Source organism: Macrosteles quadrilineatus, unplaced genomic scaffold (assembly GCF_028750875.1).
Source record: "Macrosteles quadrilineatus isolate MER2022 unplaced genomic scaffold, UCM_ALF_1.0 Scaffold_32__1_contigs__length_1466915, whole genome shotgun sequence".
Lineage (NCBI taxonomy): Eukaryota > Metazoa > Arthropoda > Insecta > Hemiptera > Cicadellidae > Macrosteles > Macrosteles quadrilineatus.
In genome coordinates, this window is record NW_026542625.1 from 553,676 (window position 1) to 571,309 (window position 17,634).

General features: G+C 37.4%; 1 protein-coding gene across 1 annotated transcript; it reads right to left on the reverse strand.

Annotated features, from left to right (window-relative positions):
- Positions 1-1,749: 1,749 nt before the first annotated feature.
- On the reverse strand, positions 1,750-17,387 carry LOC129005739 (protein zyg-11 homolog B-like). Its single transcript, XM_054434729.1, has 13 exons — positions 16,937-17,387; positions 15,220-15,414; positions 13,691-13,901; positions 12,935-13,115; positions 12,671-12,816; positions 12,083-12,223; positions 11,085-11,210; positions 9,721-9,928; positions 8,510-8,659; positions 7,377-7,563; positions 3,872-4,158; positions 2,732-2,855; positions 1,750-1,966 (listed from the first exon to the last, which is right to left on the reverse strand). The coding sequence occupies exons 1-13, from the start codon at positions 17,245-17,247 to the stop codon at positions 1,927-1,929; spliced, it is 2,307 nt and encodes a 768-aa protein (XP_054290704.1). The 5' UTR covers positions 17,248-17,387; the 3' UTR covers positions 1,750-1,926.
- Between the last annotated feature and the right edge of the window lie 247 nt (positions 17,388-17,634).

The following is a 17,634-nucleotide window of genomic DNA, read 5'->3' on the forward strand; positions in this document are numbered from 1 at the left end:
TCCTGAAATATATGTGACAATTTCTGAAATACATATGACTACTTCTGAAATTCAATTGATGTTTTCTGATATAAAAGTTACTAGTCTGGAATGCAAATGATACTTTCTGAAATGAAAATGATAATTCTGAAATACAATTGATGCTTTCTGAAATAGACTTGACACGTTCTGAAATAGAATTAGAAAAGGTGTAGTATCTGGTATCTAGGGCAAAGACCAACGCCTTCGCTTCTCTTGGCCCCCTCACAATTATTCTTTTACGTAATGCCATCTTCATTAGGTATTAAAACGCTCATGCTGAAGGAAGACTCTAAGCCATATTCGATAGGCGCTTACGCACAATGCTGCATTTTTTAATTGATAGTGGTGTTAAGTCAAAACAATCCTCTTTCCTATACTTTTTTGTTAAAAGCACCTGTAACTCCTCACAGAATCCTCATGTACCTATATTGGTAGGTACTACCTATATTGGTAGCAGTATATGGACTGTTCCTGAGTCATTTAATGAGTACTCTCCACAAAGTATATTTAGTAATACAATTTTGATGCAACTGTAGTTTACTTAATTGGGCAAAATTAAACCTCGTTAGCTGATGATTATATGATAATTTTTTCTTTGTCCAAGCAGTGGCATTATTATAGTGAAGAAAGTCATTAACTCTTCAAATGAGTCCAAAAACAATAACTTTTTGCTATTGGATATGCCAGAGATCAACCTCGTCTCTCTCCCATCAAAGTCCATATCACAAATCCTCTCGGCCAGACAGCGCTATGACTTGAACCCTCCGACAGTCTGTTCCTGCTTGTGTTGTATCTGTATGTGTTGTTTTTTGAATGTGTGTCTGTATTTACACATCAACAAAGCTAATCAAGCGGATTCAATTCCCTGGACTGAAGTGTCTGACGATGGCATCTCGCCGAAACATATGTACCACAATTGTTACTTTTAGAACTGCATGATGATAGGTGATAAAAACTCGTTTAGTGTACGAGTCTATAGGTCCTAACAGGTTTAATAGACTTCAGGTTACTTGTTATACACGGTAACACCATCGTGAGGTTCGTTAAGAAAGTTCAACTTGTAACGTGCAAAGTTTAATAGGTACCGTAGCGAGTAATATTTTTACTATTCCAAATATGTTACTTGGCTCGCACAGCAAAAGCTGGACATACCCAGCCAATATTGTATTGTATTGGATTGCAGATATGTAAAAAAATATAAGATTATAATAGTGTAGAGACCAAACAGCATAGAGACATACACTAAATATATAGAGCTACGCAAAATATTTGTCCTACTGTTACCTGACAAAGCAGATTTTCTTGTACTAATTTTAGCACGCAAAGTAGCTAATTGCTGCATTTACTTACTTTTGCCGCACTCCAGTATTCCAACCAAACAACACAAAACACTGTGCTTTTATTAGGCACGTAAGACGTGTACGCTTGAAATTAGTTGGCAACACTTAATGATACTAAGACTAAGATCAACTGTTCCAGTGTTTCCCATTCCTTTCAACGCTTGAATTTAACCATAGCCACCTCTAATTGACCAATGAAATTAAACCAATAGACAATTTATGTAGGTACAGTAGTTGCAAGAGCAGTTGTACAGTAATGACGCTTATTGTTAAAGGTGAAAAAATAGAATAACGGTAAAGGAAAGGTTCACAACCAGTAATAAAGGTTATGGCAATAAATATTAATGGCCATCTTATTTTAATCAACACGATGGAAAAAACACAATCATTAATAATTGTACAACTTTTATATATAGATATACACAAAAAATAACAATAATATACAACTACATACAAAATAAATAATTTGTAAAGATGATTTCATATAGTCAGATTTTTACAATAACATAATCTATGAAATATTTATATGGTCAGCTTTTAGGTTAGGTTCACTTTGGTGTTTCTGTCATGGTGAGCTTTCACAGACGGTTGTTCCACTGTTATGCCTGAAACAGTTTAACGCATCATTTAAATGCAGTAACTTACTGAAATATTAAAATATTATATAAAGTCTATTTTTTAAGTTGTCAGGATATAGTATTTTCCTACAGTTACCTAACAATGTACATGTTCTCTCACTGATTTGAGAAAGCAAAGTGGCCAATTCGCTCACCAGTGAGACAATGTTAACATTGTCTCACTCTAATTACTTTGTCTCACTCCAGATTTGCAACGTGAAGGCACGAAATAGTGAGCGCGTAACATGCAGGCAACGTCGTATGCGCGCGAAATACGTTGGCAGCACTGGCTGTAAATCAGCTGGTCAGCTGTTGTACTGTTGTATTTGTCACTTCACATTAAATGTGATATTAAAAGTTCACTTCTGTGTAAAAATAGGTTATGTTTGTTCATGTTTCTTCACAAATGTTTTTGTTTTATGGTAACTGTAGGAAAAGTATAATGTGCAACTCGAGTTCAAAGTACAATTGCCTCACTCGAGAAACCATTCCTCACTCGCCTACGGCTCGTGAGTAAGGATTTCTCTCGAGTGAGTCAATTGCTCACTTTTCTCACTAGTTGCACAAATAACTATTCTTTTGTAGTTTTACCAAGAGAGTGATTGTTTGGTAGATGGACAAAAGCAAAATAGTATAGTAGAAAATGTCAACGTCTCCTATTAATACTTAACTGTTTAATAAATTGCAAAAAAATAAAAATAATTTTCTACAATATTACACAAGAAAACAGATTTAGTTTTTTTTTAGATTTACCTCAGTAAACTGAGAATGTCTGCACAAATGTCCTTGACTCGAGGGTCGATGTTGGTACAACTGTACATCTGTCGCAACAGTTGGCTGCCCTGGTCCGCTTCCAGCATTGGGCAGTATCTTGAGGCTATGAGATTTATCAAAATAAGTTCAATGTAAAATAAGTTCAATACAAATAAAATAACAATCTATATATATAAAATCCAATGTATGTATGTTTGTTTGTTTGTTTGTCCTTTATGGACTCCGAAACCGCACGACAGATTGTAATGAAACTTTCAGGCATTATTAACTTTCAGGCATTCAAGGATGGTTTGTGTGAAGTTTGGTGCAGATCCATCAAAAGGGCTCCGCCCTAGTGGCTCTGGAGTTTCCCATGTTAACCTTATGAGTACTCATATTTAAATGGAATAAAAGAATCTTAACAGCTGGTTCAACCAAACAATTTGATTCTGTGATGTTCAATAACATTAAAAAGGTAATAGGTTTACCAACAGGGTGCAGCACTATTATTTTTTAATTTATGATAATTTATGATAACAGCTAATTTGCAACCAAAAGGTGAGTAAGCGTAGCAAACGAACTTCAACCGGACGTGATTGAGCCATGCGAGCTCATCTTGAAAATGAACGAGCATTGACACAAAACCATATTAGGACAGGACGACGTCTGTCGGGCCAGCTAGTTAACTTAATAACTCTTAACTACATTGATATAAAACTATCTGATGGTACAGTGACCAAAGCTTGGACTGTCCCCTTGGAAAAATATAAAAAGTGCTAATCCGTAAGATAAAACACAAATACATATAAAAACTTTAACAACATGTTTAATAAAAAATTTAGGGTTAAGGCATGAAAGAAGTTCTACTGAAGTTCTTGTTCTGAACTTCCTGCTCTTGTTAACACACAACTCGATCCTCAAATTGTCTGGGTAGCCTAGTGGTTGTAAGTGCCCCCTTCAAATCTGAAGGTAGCTTGTTCGATCCCAAATTGGGTTTTTTCTCGATCTAGATGCCATTTATAGTTGGGACTATCAATTAATGATGATCCCAAACAAAAAGGTGAATGTGGGTTTAAATCCCATTTCCTTACTCATAAATAAAAAAAAAATTGTGTAGATCCACAAAAAAGAAGTAAGTACCATTCTTAGTGCACACGTGGTGTATCGCCCACACCGCCCACAGCTGCACTTGAGGAGCGTCGTAGCACTGCAGCAGGGACAAGAACGGATGGAACGACCTGTACGCCACCATCTCACCCTCGGGCGGCTGCCACGCGGCGACCGCGGCCCCCAGGTCACACAGGGCGTCCTGCCACGACAGCTCTGCTCCACTGTCCTGCCACGCTTTCTTCCCCTGTGACGCCAAATGTGCCATGATCCCTGCGGCAAAGTAGCTCACGTCTATCTGGGACGAGTGGAGCAGGTTCCTGGAACAACATTTAATATTACAGAGCTTGTGCCAATGACTACGGAGAGTAGAAATTTCGTTCCGTGTTAAATGTAGCTAGTTTTAGAATGAAAATCAGTTTTAGAATGAAAATCAGTTTTAGAATGAAAATCAACTGAATCACAATATGACACTACTTTTTTTCTTAAAGAAATATCAACTAGGTGGCGTTCGCAGATGCATCCACAAAATTGAGCGGAGTCATCAAGGGTTCATATTATACTGTTTTTGTCATACAGCAGTAAAAACAGTAGTCATTGATGCATGCGTTCCGGGTCTAAAGTAGCATTTTTACTCTTTAGGAAATAAAATTCGTTTTTAGCCTCTATGGAGTAAAACTCAGCTGTTGTCAACTCAGTTGTAAATTTATATTGTAAACGATTGAATACGTATCGAAATATGTAACGATTCGTACTTCATAATCATTTTAACCAGTCTCTTCCCATAGCATTTTAGCATTGCAGATACATTAATCCATTCCCACACTCAACACTGCCCACCCCCAACGTCGTGGACCTGTATCCCTCTTTTCCCATAGCATTTTAGGATTGCAGATACATTGTAATTGCCAAAGACAGTTCCCACACTCTGCACTGCAAGCCTTACTACTTCCTTCACTAATTCCTACGACATAGACCTGTTTCCTTCCCTTCCCATAGCATTTAAGTATTAGATACATTTATCTAACTGCCCAAACGGTTCCCTCACTCTGCACTGCCAGCCGTTACTACTTCCTTCACCACTTCCTACGTCGTGGGGCCTGTTTCCTTCCCTTCTCATAGCATTTTAAGATCGAAGATACATTAATCTAACTGCCACAGATGGTTCTCACAATATCTCCATACTTCATTACTTCCTAAGCCACTTCCTACATCGTGGACCTGTTTTCAGCACTTTCCATAGCATTTTAGTATTTTAGATACGTTAATCTAATTGTCACAAACATTGCCCACACTCCGCACTGCTAGCCTTTACTACTTCATTCACCATTTTCTATGTCGTGGGCATGCTTCCATCCCTTCTCATAGCATTTTGGCATTGCAGATACATTAATCTAACTGCTACAAACTGTTTCCAGTTCCCAAACTCAGACTGCTCACCTTACTACTTACCTTCACCTCCTTCTTACGTCGCAGACCTGTTTCCCTCCTTCCCATAGAATTTTAAGATTGTAGATACCAAGATACCTTAATCTAATCGTCATAAACAGATCCCACACTCCGGACAACTCGCCTTTACTACTTCCTTCACCACTTCCTACGTCACGGACCTGTTTACCTCCCTTTCTATAGCATTTTAGGATTGCAGATACCTTATTCTAATCGTCATAAACAGTTCCCACACTCCGAAAAACTCACCTTTACTGCTTCCTTCATCACTTCCTACGCCACTGACCTGTTTACCTCCCTTCCCATAGCATTTAAGGATTGCAAATGCCTTAATCTAATGATCATAAACAGATCCCATACCCCGAACATCTCGCCTTTACTACTTCCTTCACCACTTCCTACGTCGCGGACCCGTTTACCTCCCTTTCCATAGCATTTTAGGAATGCATAGACCTAAATCTAATCGTCAAAAACAGTTTCCACACTCCGGACAGCTAGCCTTGACTATTTCCTTCACCACTTCCTACGTCGTGGACCTGTTTTCCACCCTTCCCATAGAATTTTAGGAATGCAGATACCGACCTAAATCTAATCGTCTAATACAGTTTCCACACTCCAGACTGCTCACATTTACTACTTCCTTCACCTCTTCCTACGTCGCGGACCTGTTTACCTCCCTTTCCATAGCATTTTAGGATTGTAGATACCTTAATCTAATAGTCATAAACAGTTTCCACACTCCGGACAGCTAGCCTTGACTATTTCCTTCACCACTTCCTACGTCGTGGACCTGTTTTCCTCCCTTCCCATAGCATTTTAGGATTGCAAATACCTTAATCTAACGGTCATAAACAGATCCCATACCCCGAACATCTCGCCATTACTCCTTCCTTCACCACTTCCTACTTCGTAGACCTGTTTCCTTCCCTTCCAATATCATTTTAAGATTGCAGATACCTTAATCTAATTGTCATAAACAGTACCCACACTACGGACAGCTCGCCTTGACTACTTCCTTCACCACTTCCTACGTCACGGACCCGTTTTCTTCCCTTCCCATAGAATTTTAGGAATGCATAGACCTAAATCTAATCGTCATAAACAGTTTCCACACTCCGGACAGCTCCCCTTGACTACTTCCTTCACCACTTCCTACGTCGCGGACCCGTTTTCCTCCCTTCCCATAGAATTTTAGGAATGCAGATACCGATCTAAATCTAATCGTCTAATACAGTTTCCACACTCCAGACTGCTCACATTTTCTACTTCCTTCACCTTTTCCTACGTCACGGACCTCAAGCTAGTGTCGTCATTTGATTACATTTATGATCCATAACACCGTTTATGTTCTAATGACTGTGGAATAATGCTATCAGCTCTTTATTTATCTAATGAATTCAAAAGTCAACAGCTGATCATATGTCTTTGTTTATGTGTCAAATACTGCTTCCATAAGGATTACATTGAAACTTTGAGACCCAGTGGGGCGGATTCCTGAGAGACTTTTTTAACGCCATATAGATGTTGGCACTCACCGGTATGGTCTTTATCACCATACAAAAATTGAAAACGATTGATTCAGCCGTCTAGGAGGAGTTTGCGTATTACGAAATGCATAAAAGTCGACGTATAAGAGCTTCGCTCGTTCCGCTCAATAAAGAAAATTCATTGATTGATTGAGCTCAGTTGAGTGAGCCACTGAGAGTGTGTTGCTGTATATAACTGATTCCCATCATATACCAAACTTCTACTGAGCCAGACTGGGAAAACAGCTTATCATTCACTAAAGCATATTTGATGTCACATTGAATATCAAAGGGTTAAAAATAGAAAGTATAAATTAGACTGTAGCATACTCTGTGTGCGACTCATTCAAGTCTTTTTGAAAAAAGGAATCTGTTACAGCTGGTTTATATACACGGGAAGCCTGATCTAGTGCTCTAGTATCAAAGTTTGAATAGCACAATATCCTCATTTGTTAATTTCATTTTTCATTTATTCATAACATTAAAGTCAGCAACCCATTTCATCTTCCCCTTAACTTGTCACAACTGGCCAAACAGATGAAATGCTGTAGCCGAGGATTTACCTGAGAAGATCGATGAACGCAGCCTTGAGCAGATAAGTCCTCAGTTCAGGCACTTCCGCGATGTTGTTGATCAGTCCGAGCACCTTAGTCTCCACCGTAGCTTCTCCTGGGAACGCCACAAGCACTCCCAGGAACAGGTCCAAGCCTCCCTCGTTGAGGAACATTATACACGTCGTCGGAGACTCATCTGTAAGCATGAGGAGAAGGTATTCCAGCTGCTTAAAGTCACACCCTCTCTTAACCGACCCTAGATTACCCCCTGTGCTTGGGCATAAAATAGTGCCCATCCACCCTGAGTTTTAAAACCGGTTGGGTTGACCGACTTTTTCCAGGAATCTAGGGACTTCCGTTTTCATCCTTATTGCAGTGATAAAACAGAAATCTGTCCTTGCTAATTTAATTTTGTAATGCGCAGGAAATTTACAACAGAAAAAGATAAAATAAAAATTGATGGGCTTTTTGTAAGTTTTAGAGTGTGATTGTGATTGTGTGAGTTTTTATGAATAAAGTATTCCTAATAGTTTCTAAAATATGAAGTACTGTAGTATACAAGAGACAGATTGTCTTTCTATGCCCAGAGAGAAGTAAGGTGCAGAGGAAACAAGCTTATGGGACAACCGTGAGCATTCAGCTCTGGTGTGTTAAGAGTGGAAATATGCTTATGACGGGCAAGGAAGAGTGGAAAATCCTATTGCACAGGGCGCAGGGTCTTCCTCCATTAGGGTAAGGGGCTGGTGCGGGACTTGGACCTAGACACCAGCAATAGTGCTAGACACCCTCCTTACTTCTCTGTGCTATGCCACAGTTAATATATTTAGGTATACAAGTTGACAATCATGTTGCATACTTTAATTGTTATTTGAGTAGAGAATATTTTTATGTTTTATGAGAAAAAAATTAAAACAAGGCAATAACTGAAATCAAGCACTTGAGCTTATCTTTAAGACATAATATAATAAATTAATTTCTACAGTAGGCTATTTTATTCCATAGTTTCCCATTCAGTCAACTTTTTTAGGTTATCTGACCTAGGGCCCATCCCATTAGAGTAGGAGGGTTTACTCGTTTACTGTAATTTTAAATCTAAAATTACGAGAAAATCAAGCTTCAGATAAGAAGACAAGTTTGATTACCTGTGAGGTTCCACAAAGCACTGAGGGTAAACTTCATGGTGATGTCTACCGTCTTAGTCTCCATCTTGCCTCGGACAAGACTCAGTAGCTTCCTCATGTACGGCTGTCGGCTACCCAGCCTAGACGTCTCACAGGTGGAGATCTTAGCAGCTGCCAATACAATTTGATAATATTATTTTAAATGTTTTCTCAACAACAGTAAAATTAGTAGGTACTATTTGTTTGTTGACAAAGGGCACATATGGCCTACCTGTTTAAGATGTTCAGATGTAAAGAATTATAAAATAAGAGTGAAAAATTGTGTTTGAAAAAGGGACCTTGGCAAAGATTGTAGCATTAGGTTTTTAATTTTTTTCTGTAAGAGATTATCTTTATTGTTTAATTTACCTTGCTTTAAGTTATTTTCTAATAAACATCCATATTCGTTTGGTTTAATATTTGTTTGAAGTGAGTAATTCTATAAACCAGTTTGCACTGAGAAGAGCTTGAGAATCAAGGCATTTTGATTCGGAAAGTAAGCGAATGGGATAGGCCTAGTTGGAGTCCCACTGTATATGGACCGGCTGTAGCCAATTTTTTACCACAATAGGGCTTGAATAAGCCACTGACAAAGTGCTCCGCTACGACAGAGTGCTCCACTATGACAGAGTGCTCCGCTACGACAGAGTGCTCCACTATGACAGAGTGCTCCCCTATGAAAGAGTGCTCCGCTATGACAGAGTGCTTCGCTATCAACGTTTGTTTTTCTCCTTTAGCTTGCAATAACTTGTCCTTTCAATTTTGGTTGGTTAGAAAGTTTGCCTATTTAAAAGAAATAAATAGATAACATTGCACTTTGTCGATGTCTCAATTAACCTCAACACTAAAACTGGCAGCTTTAACATGGAGGATGTCTACGATTCAATATACTATACAATCCCAGCTGAGTATAGCAAAAATGTGGTTCGGATTCCACTATTTGCTGTAGGTCCCTTAGTTGCCATTGGCTTTATGGGCTATTAATTATCAGTCTTGCCTAAGGAACATGCCGGCCTTAGTCACTAACAAGACTAAAAGATCGCACCACCTATCCTATCCTACACTCATCTCCATTCATACTTGGCTTAAAATACCTAAGATAGTATGGTTTCAATTGAAAGTATTTAAGTATTTATTTAATTTCACTTAGTTTTTCTTCCAACACAACTACCCAATTAGACTTGTGCACTGACCTAGAATGCTACAAATAGCTACGCTCATCCTGTTCATGGACGGGTCCTCGAATGCGCAGAGAGAGTCTAGCACCAGCCGAGCGCAGCGGTACTTCTCTATCGGGACATCCTGTAGGATCCTGTCACTGCACAGAGTAAGCAGAGTGTTCTTCTGTAGCTGGTAGTGGTTGGGGAAGTTCTCCATGGCAACCAGAGATAGTTCTACCACCTACAATCAACAAATCTGTCATCAGCTGCCAAAGGAACTTCTCACTGCATTGAGACAGACATTCACAACATATTACACTGGATTTATTGTAATTGATTTATTGTTCATTGAATGAATACTGAAGTAGATAACCCATGTACATGGAACTGTAGCCAATTATTTAGAAATTACATCAAATTTACCAAACAATCCACTCACAGAGCTTGATATAGTCTGGAATTATATTATCATTTTAGTTATTGTTGTTGTGTTTGGAAGATGCTACAGTTAGCAAAGGCAATAGTTTGTCTTTCTAGTGTCTTTGGTTAATAAGCTGACATAAGTAATAAAGATAGTTTTAATTTTTTTACGCTGACTACAAATTTAATGCGAGAGAGAATGGGGTGTTTAGTTCTAACTTCCAACCATGTCAAAGGGGATGTCAATACTCCAGAATGTGTAATTCAGGGTTGCCACCTTAGGTCAGGGAAAAATCGGGACATTGCTCCCTCCCTCCCGGATTAACATAGGCTTAAATACGGGCATAAGGAACCAAAATCGGGACTGTCCCGGCAGAATCAGGTTTGGTGGCAAACCTGGTGTAATTTAACCCTTTAAGGTCAATTTTTTCGGCGAGTATATGTTGCCATTTGAGCAGTCGGGAAAATGGCGCCCAGCAACATATCCTTTATATATCCTTTAACATATAATTCGACAGCAAAAATAAACTTGTTTGATTTTTTCTTTTGTTAGTATAGGTCGCCATTTTTGAGGAGTCAGGAAAATGGCGGGCGGCGACCTATACTCGCCATTCAACCGTGAAGGGTTAATGTAAAATGATGAATTTTGAATGAATGATAGGGTAATACAGTTACTAAAAATCAACTGGTTTTTAGCCAGAATCATTAAATAAAAGTTCAAAAGTCGAGGGGTCTATTTCTTACTATCAAAATAGGATCCATTTGACAATAATTATTAAGATGTATCATGTGTGTTCTGTCACTTGTAAGTTTTAGTATTATAACGTAAACTGTACCGTACACTTATTTAGCTTTGTTTCTTGTTGAAACAAGTTTTTGAATCTTTTGAACACGGGACAAACTTTATAAACACTCATGTACCAAGAACAAATGTAGTTTTCAATATATTTTGGACAAATGTCATGTTCTCATTTTACCTTAGCCAACACGGCAGGGTGTATCCTAGCGGCCAAGTCCCCCTTGGTCAGGTTGTACAGACAGGCTGTGGCGGCCATTTGCACTCCGAAAGACTGCGGGTGTAACTTCATCCCAGGCAAAACTAACTGTAAAACAGGCAAGTAGTGTTGTAGCTATTGAGAATTTACTATTGCATTGTCTCACAAGAGAATATACTTTTTTAATTGTAATATTTCTCCTATTGGTTTACAATCTGCATGTTGTTCTGTGTGGGCCACACTTGATAACCGCAATACCGAGACCATAAATAAATAAATAAAAATGTCTTTATTAAGCGTTTTCTCTGGTACACCAGCTTTTCAGAACAACTTTCGCCACTATGCTAGATATCTTATTCTAGCAGAGTGTTAGCATATCCATCCATACAAAGATTGTGGAGATTGTGTCCATCTCATACAATCGTAGTAAAACAGTGATTGTCTTCCGCAATCACAATTTCATTATGACTCTTACGACATACAAAAGTTACTATTTCCAGATATTAAGGTTATCTTCTGCCTTGTGATGAATACATCAACATCCATTGTGAAATTGCTTAAAAATTTGTGTTCTTTCAATATTTTTTCCTGGTGATATTGTTGTTATTTGTTGAAGCTATCATCATAGACAAATAGAATAAATATAGACCGTCAGCAGTGCTGCGGTTAGCATAGGTTATGGCGCCTACCGCTAGGAGTGCCGTGTAGTTACGACGAACACCGCTGCAGCGTCTGCTGGTAGCATATGGCTCCTGCACTCCTCGTCTGGAGCGGTATGCGCTTTTTAACTACACGGCACTCCTAGCGGTGGGCGCCGGAACCATCCCTTGACAGTCTATATTTATTCTAATTGTCTATGGTTATCATTTACCACAAACAATCATTGAGAACAACAATCTTCAAAGAACATCCAACTATTCATAGCTAAATTAATGGCAACACCAATCTTTAGTTGAAACATAAAAGAGGAATCTACAAACCTTTATAATGTCAACCCTGGTGTCCGAGAAAGTAGGAGTGAGTCTAAATAGGTTATACAAACACTTCTGGACATACAGTGGACGGTGATAGTAGCGTCTCAATGCCAAGATTATTTGTTCTTCTGTCGCAGTCCCAGCAACCTATACACAAACCGCACAAGATTAAACCCGAGGGGTTTTAAGTATCAAATCAAATCAAAATCTCCTTTATTCATGAATGTACAAGTACAAAGAATAGAGTCAGTGAGTACTTATTGTCTATTCACAATATTTTAAATTGTAAAATTCCTCAAAGGAGTAAATTGGTTTTTCTACTAGGAATTTTTTTTTGTTTAAAGTAAAATTTCCTACTATTACATTCATTTTTTATATCTTTTGGTAAAAGATTTATATATCTAAGGCCTCTTTCTATTCACTGTGTTTTTTTTATAAAATTCTAAATTATGTCTGTTTTGTATAACATATTGTGCATTTCTGGTATTATATTTATTACTGGTAGGCCTACTTAGTTCTACCATCTTATTCTAGTATTTAACAATAAATCAGAACAGGGCCCTCAATACCCCCAATACCCCAAATTACACCTACCTGAAGGTTGGGGTTGTACTCGGGATTTCGAGGGTTGATGAAGCAATCATCGTAGCAAGCCTCGGAATGCACAAGTCCGAGGAACCTCAAGTGGGGATGACGTCTGACGAATCCTTTCAACTCTTTACGACCGATTTCATCCTTTCCTGAAATAAAAAAATGTGAAAAGTAGTCAAAATCATATATCATACCCCAAACTTGTTTGTCAACATGCAACACTCTACAATCATAATCTTTCCCAGCACTCCGTAATCAAAATATTACCTGAAATATCCAGTGATGTTAACTTATCCAAAACTCTTTCCTTGTTTAAAAATTCATTCGTCTTGGACGCAATGGAGACAAACATTTCAAAAGGGTGGTTGTCTCGATCTTCCGACATGTCTAGGGTTTGAAGCTCAGTCATTTCAGCCACTACCTCCTCTTTGGACGCAACTAAGATATACTGTAAGACAATACATTTGATTTATTTCAAGGACAAATTACAACAAATATTTACACTTAGGAACATGTAGAGCTCACATCAAAAGCAAAGTTAAGAAATGAGTGTTATTCATGTTTGGATTGATATCACAAAACAGGTTCAGGTATTCTCATAAAACATAAGAGCTAAATGATAGACAAGAATGATAACATATTACAAAAAGACTTTGTAAAATTACAAGTAGGGTGAGTTTATCGCCAATGTTTACCTTTAGATTGCACATGGCCAAGGATTTGAGCCTGTGTTTACCTTTAGATTGTACATGGCCAAGGATTTGAGCCTGTGTTTACCATTAGATTATACATGGCCAAGGATTTGAGCCTGTGTTTACCTTTAGATTGCACATGGCCAAGGATTTGAGCCTGTGTTTACCTTTAGATTGTACATGGCCAAGGATTTGAGCCTGTGTTTACCTTTAGATTGTACATGGCCAAGGATTTGAGCCTGTGTTTATCTTTAGATTATACATGGCCAAGGATTTGAGCCTGTGTTTACCTTTAGATTGTACATGGCCAAGGATTTGAGCCTGTGTTTACCTTTAGATTATACATGGCCAAGGATTTAAGCCTGTGTTTGAGCTTTTTCAAAGGTGTTATATCATCAACCCTAGTGTTTGAGATGTCCAGGTTTTCCAGCTGAGGTAGATCGGAAGCTACAATCTCTAGTCCGTGACGGTTGAAGTCAGTGTTGCTCACATTCAAGGTCTGCAGGGCTTGTAACTTGGCGAGCGCAACAACAACACAGTATCTGGAAAAAGAACACAGCTGAGTCAGGTAAGTCAGAGCAGTTTGATCGTCAACTGAGTAGACTAAGGCTTGTTGCCAAAACAACCATAGATTCTAACTTTCTAAAACATCTCAGAATGTTAAGTGAAAATATTATACCATCGATTGCAGTTTAATTAAATGGACCTGTATGGTAAATGTTCTACGGAAATTAGGTCTACATAAATAGGCTATTGGTTACAGTAAAGACAGTAGCGTAGCCAGGACTATGTAAAGAAAGGTTTAACATAGAGCCCAGGAGGGGGTCTGAGGGCAACCTTGTAATCTTTAGGACAGAAACAATGAGGTTAAGGAAACAAAGGGTAATAGTGGGGGTCTTTATAAAGGTCTTTGCTTTATAAGGGTCATTAAAAAAAAGAGTTAAAAATGTTATCTAAAAATTTCTATAATATTTCAGTTCCGCCCTTACACAGATGTACACTTACAGGATGTTTAGCCAACTGGGAAATCGGGAAATGTATGTGAATTTTGTCTGACTTCAAAACATCTTCTAGATAATTATCGTCTGCTGCGATGGCAGCGAAATAATTTTGTCAAATGGGGGGTTATGACCCCCAAACACTCCCCATTGCCTACGCCACTGGGTATAGAGTACAAACATCCTTCGTTCAGATTTGTTTTTATTTTTATGGTCTCTTCACTACATAACCCATTTGTATAGGGTTGTATGGTACACACAGTGTTGTTTTATCCGTATTCCTGTATTGTTTAATGCAGTTTTAACGTTATTAATTTGCTACAATGAGAAAAGTAAAAACAAATACCACTGCCGCAGCGCAACTGCAAAATAAGAAAAATTGCCCGATTGAATTAACAAACACTACAACATCTGCTTCAAAGTATCTGATAGTTTTATTTCCTATATAATATTAGTTTCCTAGTTAATTTCCTAATAGTATTAGTTTAACGAGTAGGCTACTTAGGTTTGCTGCAACAGGGAGGGTAAAAAAAGTTTTTTGTGAAATTTTAAATCTGATCAAAATATGTTTATAAACAAGCATACTACAAAAGTTTACCTGACCAACTTATTCTCCATAATAATAAAATGGGAAGTTTATATTTACATATTTTTGTAATTTTCTCCATACCCATTATATTATTAGGCGCATAATAACGCTTCAATACACTTTATCAGGCTATTTGTTTTTTAAACTCTAAAAAATATTAGCCTATAGAAAGAAATTACAAAACTTTATGTTTTTAAGGTAAAAAAAGGGAAAACCATAACTTTAAATCCTGCTATTAGACTCTAAATCTTAATAAATAAAACACAAGCTTACTTTGGTCCATCCATAAATGCACTGTGTGCTACGTTCAGGGAGCGTAAGTTCTGTAGTGTCCACTCTCCTAAACAGCCGATGAGGTCATTGACGGTCACTTTCAATCCTTGTGTCTCTAGGTCGGTTATTTTGTGGGCTCTTAAAACTTTAAGCCCACGTAAAGTCAGTTGACTAGCATCCGATAAGCAAACTCTCCTGATAACAAAAATGTTAAATATGAATGTCAGACAACTTGAAGTGATCTAGGCCTATCCTTGGATGCTTTGGGTTAGTTTATGTGGGTTTGATTCCCTACAAGATAAACTCATAAGCCTATAGGGTTATACAAAAACACATTTAATAAATAGTCAAAACATGATAGAGAAAAAATCAACAGGCTCATTTAGTATAATTGTGTTTATCCACGCATTGGTGGCATTGATAAACGTTTTTTGTAGGGACACGGTCCAAACCCTGGACTTGTGGGACTGTGGGTGCAGTTTTGAAGAGAACCTACAATATATTATTGGTTGAAATATTAGTTCGATCCTATAGGCTAGATCGTATCAGATGTTGATTTCAGACAATATAAGTTAACTTGGGTACCGGTACCTATATAGATTGTAGGCCTAAGTATTAAAAAATACTAACATTTCAAGCTATACGATCTTTTAAGAAGAATCTTTTACACTGTTCTGCGGCAGTTAGTTTATTTCTCTTTGGCTTTGTTGTTTAAATGATAACGACAAACAAGGTAACATTTATGAAAACAAGCTGATTGGCCAACGCCGAGTTTTTTTTTTTAAGAAATAGCTGGTACCATACTGTATGATAAATTTACAAAGATGTCTATTTATATGCCGTGTTATATTTTTCATGAGTTTTTTTATAATAAGATTAACTTATAAAAGCAGCTTCTTTCTGAAAGGAAATAGGCATATGCTAAATTCTACCTTAAGGTATTTTACTTCAGCCAGGTCACATTCTCTTTTATTTTGTTTGTATAAAAGTTTGTTTGTTTTGTGTCCCTTGTCTTGTGAGTGTGTGTGTGTGTTATTTATAGAACTCTGTAGATAACCTTCAAATGAAGTGACTAATTGACACCTTATAGGGGCTGCACTTAAGTTTACCTCCTACACTCATTCGAATGAAAATATTGATCGATATATCGAATAATCAGGTACACTTCCATAGCTATTGGCACAAACAACCGAATGAAAATATCGATTGATATATCGATTATTCGATATATCGTTTGGTTAGTTAGGTAAGGTTAACCTAACCTAATTAACCAAACCATATATATCAAATTAAACAATCGAATAATCAATATTACTCATTCGGTTGTTTGTGCCAACAGATGTGGAAGTGTACCCAAATAATCTATATATATATATATATATATTTTTTTTTTTCATTCGAATTAGTGTAGGACGTAAACTAAAGTGCAGCCCTTGTAGGCCTGATGATGGTTCAGATTAAGAACTGAAACTAAATTAGTTGCCATTAGCCTACAGCGGCCAAGGATTACAATAAGCCTACTATAATTAAGCAGGTATTTTAGGTACATAATACGCCTACAGTAATGCAGAGGCTAAAAAACTCATTGAAAATAAATTCTACTAATCGTTCGGATACCAAGTTAGTAGGCTACGCTACATTTCACTTAGCTAGCACAAGCACCTTCAGCTAAAGTTACCCTAAATGATCAGCTTTGTAGGTAGATAGCCAACATTACCTTAATCTTGTAGTACTAACATCAAAAAGAGACATAACTTGATCACAGAGTTTCTTTTTGGCACACAATGCAGTAAGTAGTTGTTCTGCTATTTCGGTGTGTAAAAATATTTCACTGCCCTTAAAAACTACCCTAATTCCATTTGTTGGAACTCTTGCATTTTGTCTTTGTTCGTCAACACTTTTGTCTACAGGTGATGATTCAAGCCTACTTGTAGCTACAGTTGATGAGGTTACTTCACATAAAGAGCCCAGATTTTCACAAATAAAGTCAACACATACATCTTGAAGTGAGCCAGGTGAGTCATACATGTTGTTAATCAGGCCTATTTTATCTAATTATGCTACTGATTCTCTAACTTAAATGAATAGGTTCGTTTCACTATGTTAAAATAAATTTGTAATCTACTAAAATGTTCTTTCCATTAGTGTTGTCTAATGTACCAAGTCAAATTTAAGGTTAAAATCACATATCAGTGACACTGACAACATTGACATAATATTACGATCAGCTGTGCTGTACGATGAAAAATAATGATTGACGATATAGTATCCCATGGTGTAATAAGTAGGTTTGAATTGATACTACACCATAATACTAGCTAATGGATTGTTTCCTGAAATAAAAAGCATTTTATTCTCTTATTTATGTTACTTCAACGAAAATCTTTTATCTGGAAACATTTGAGATGATTGTCA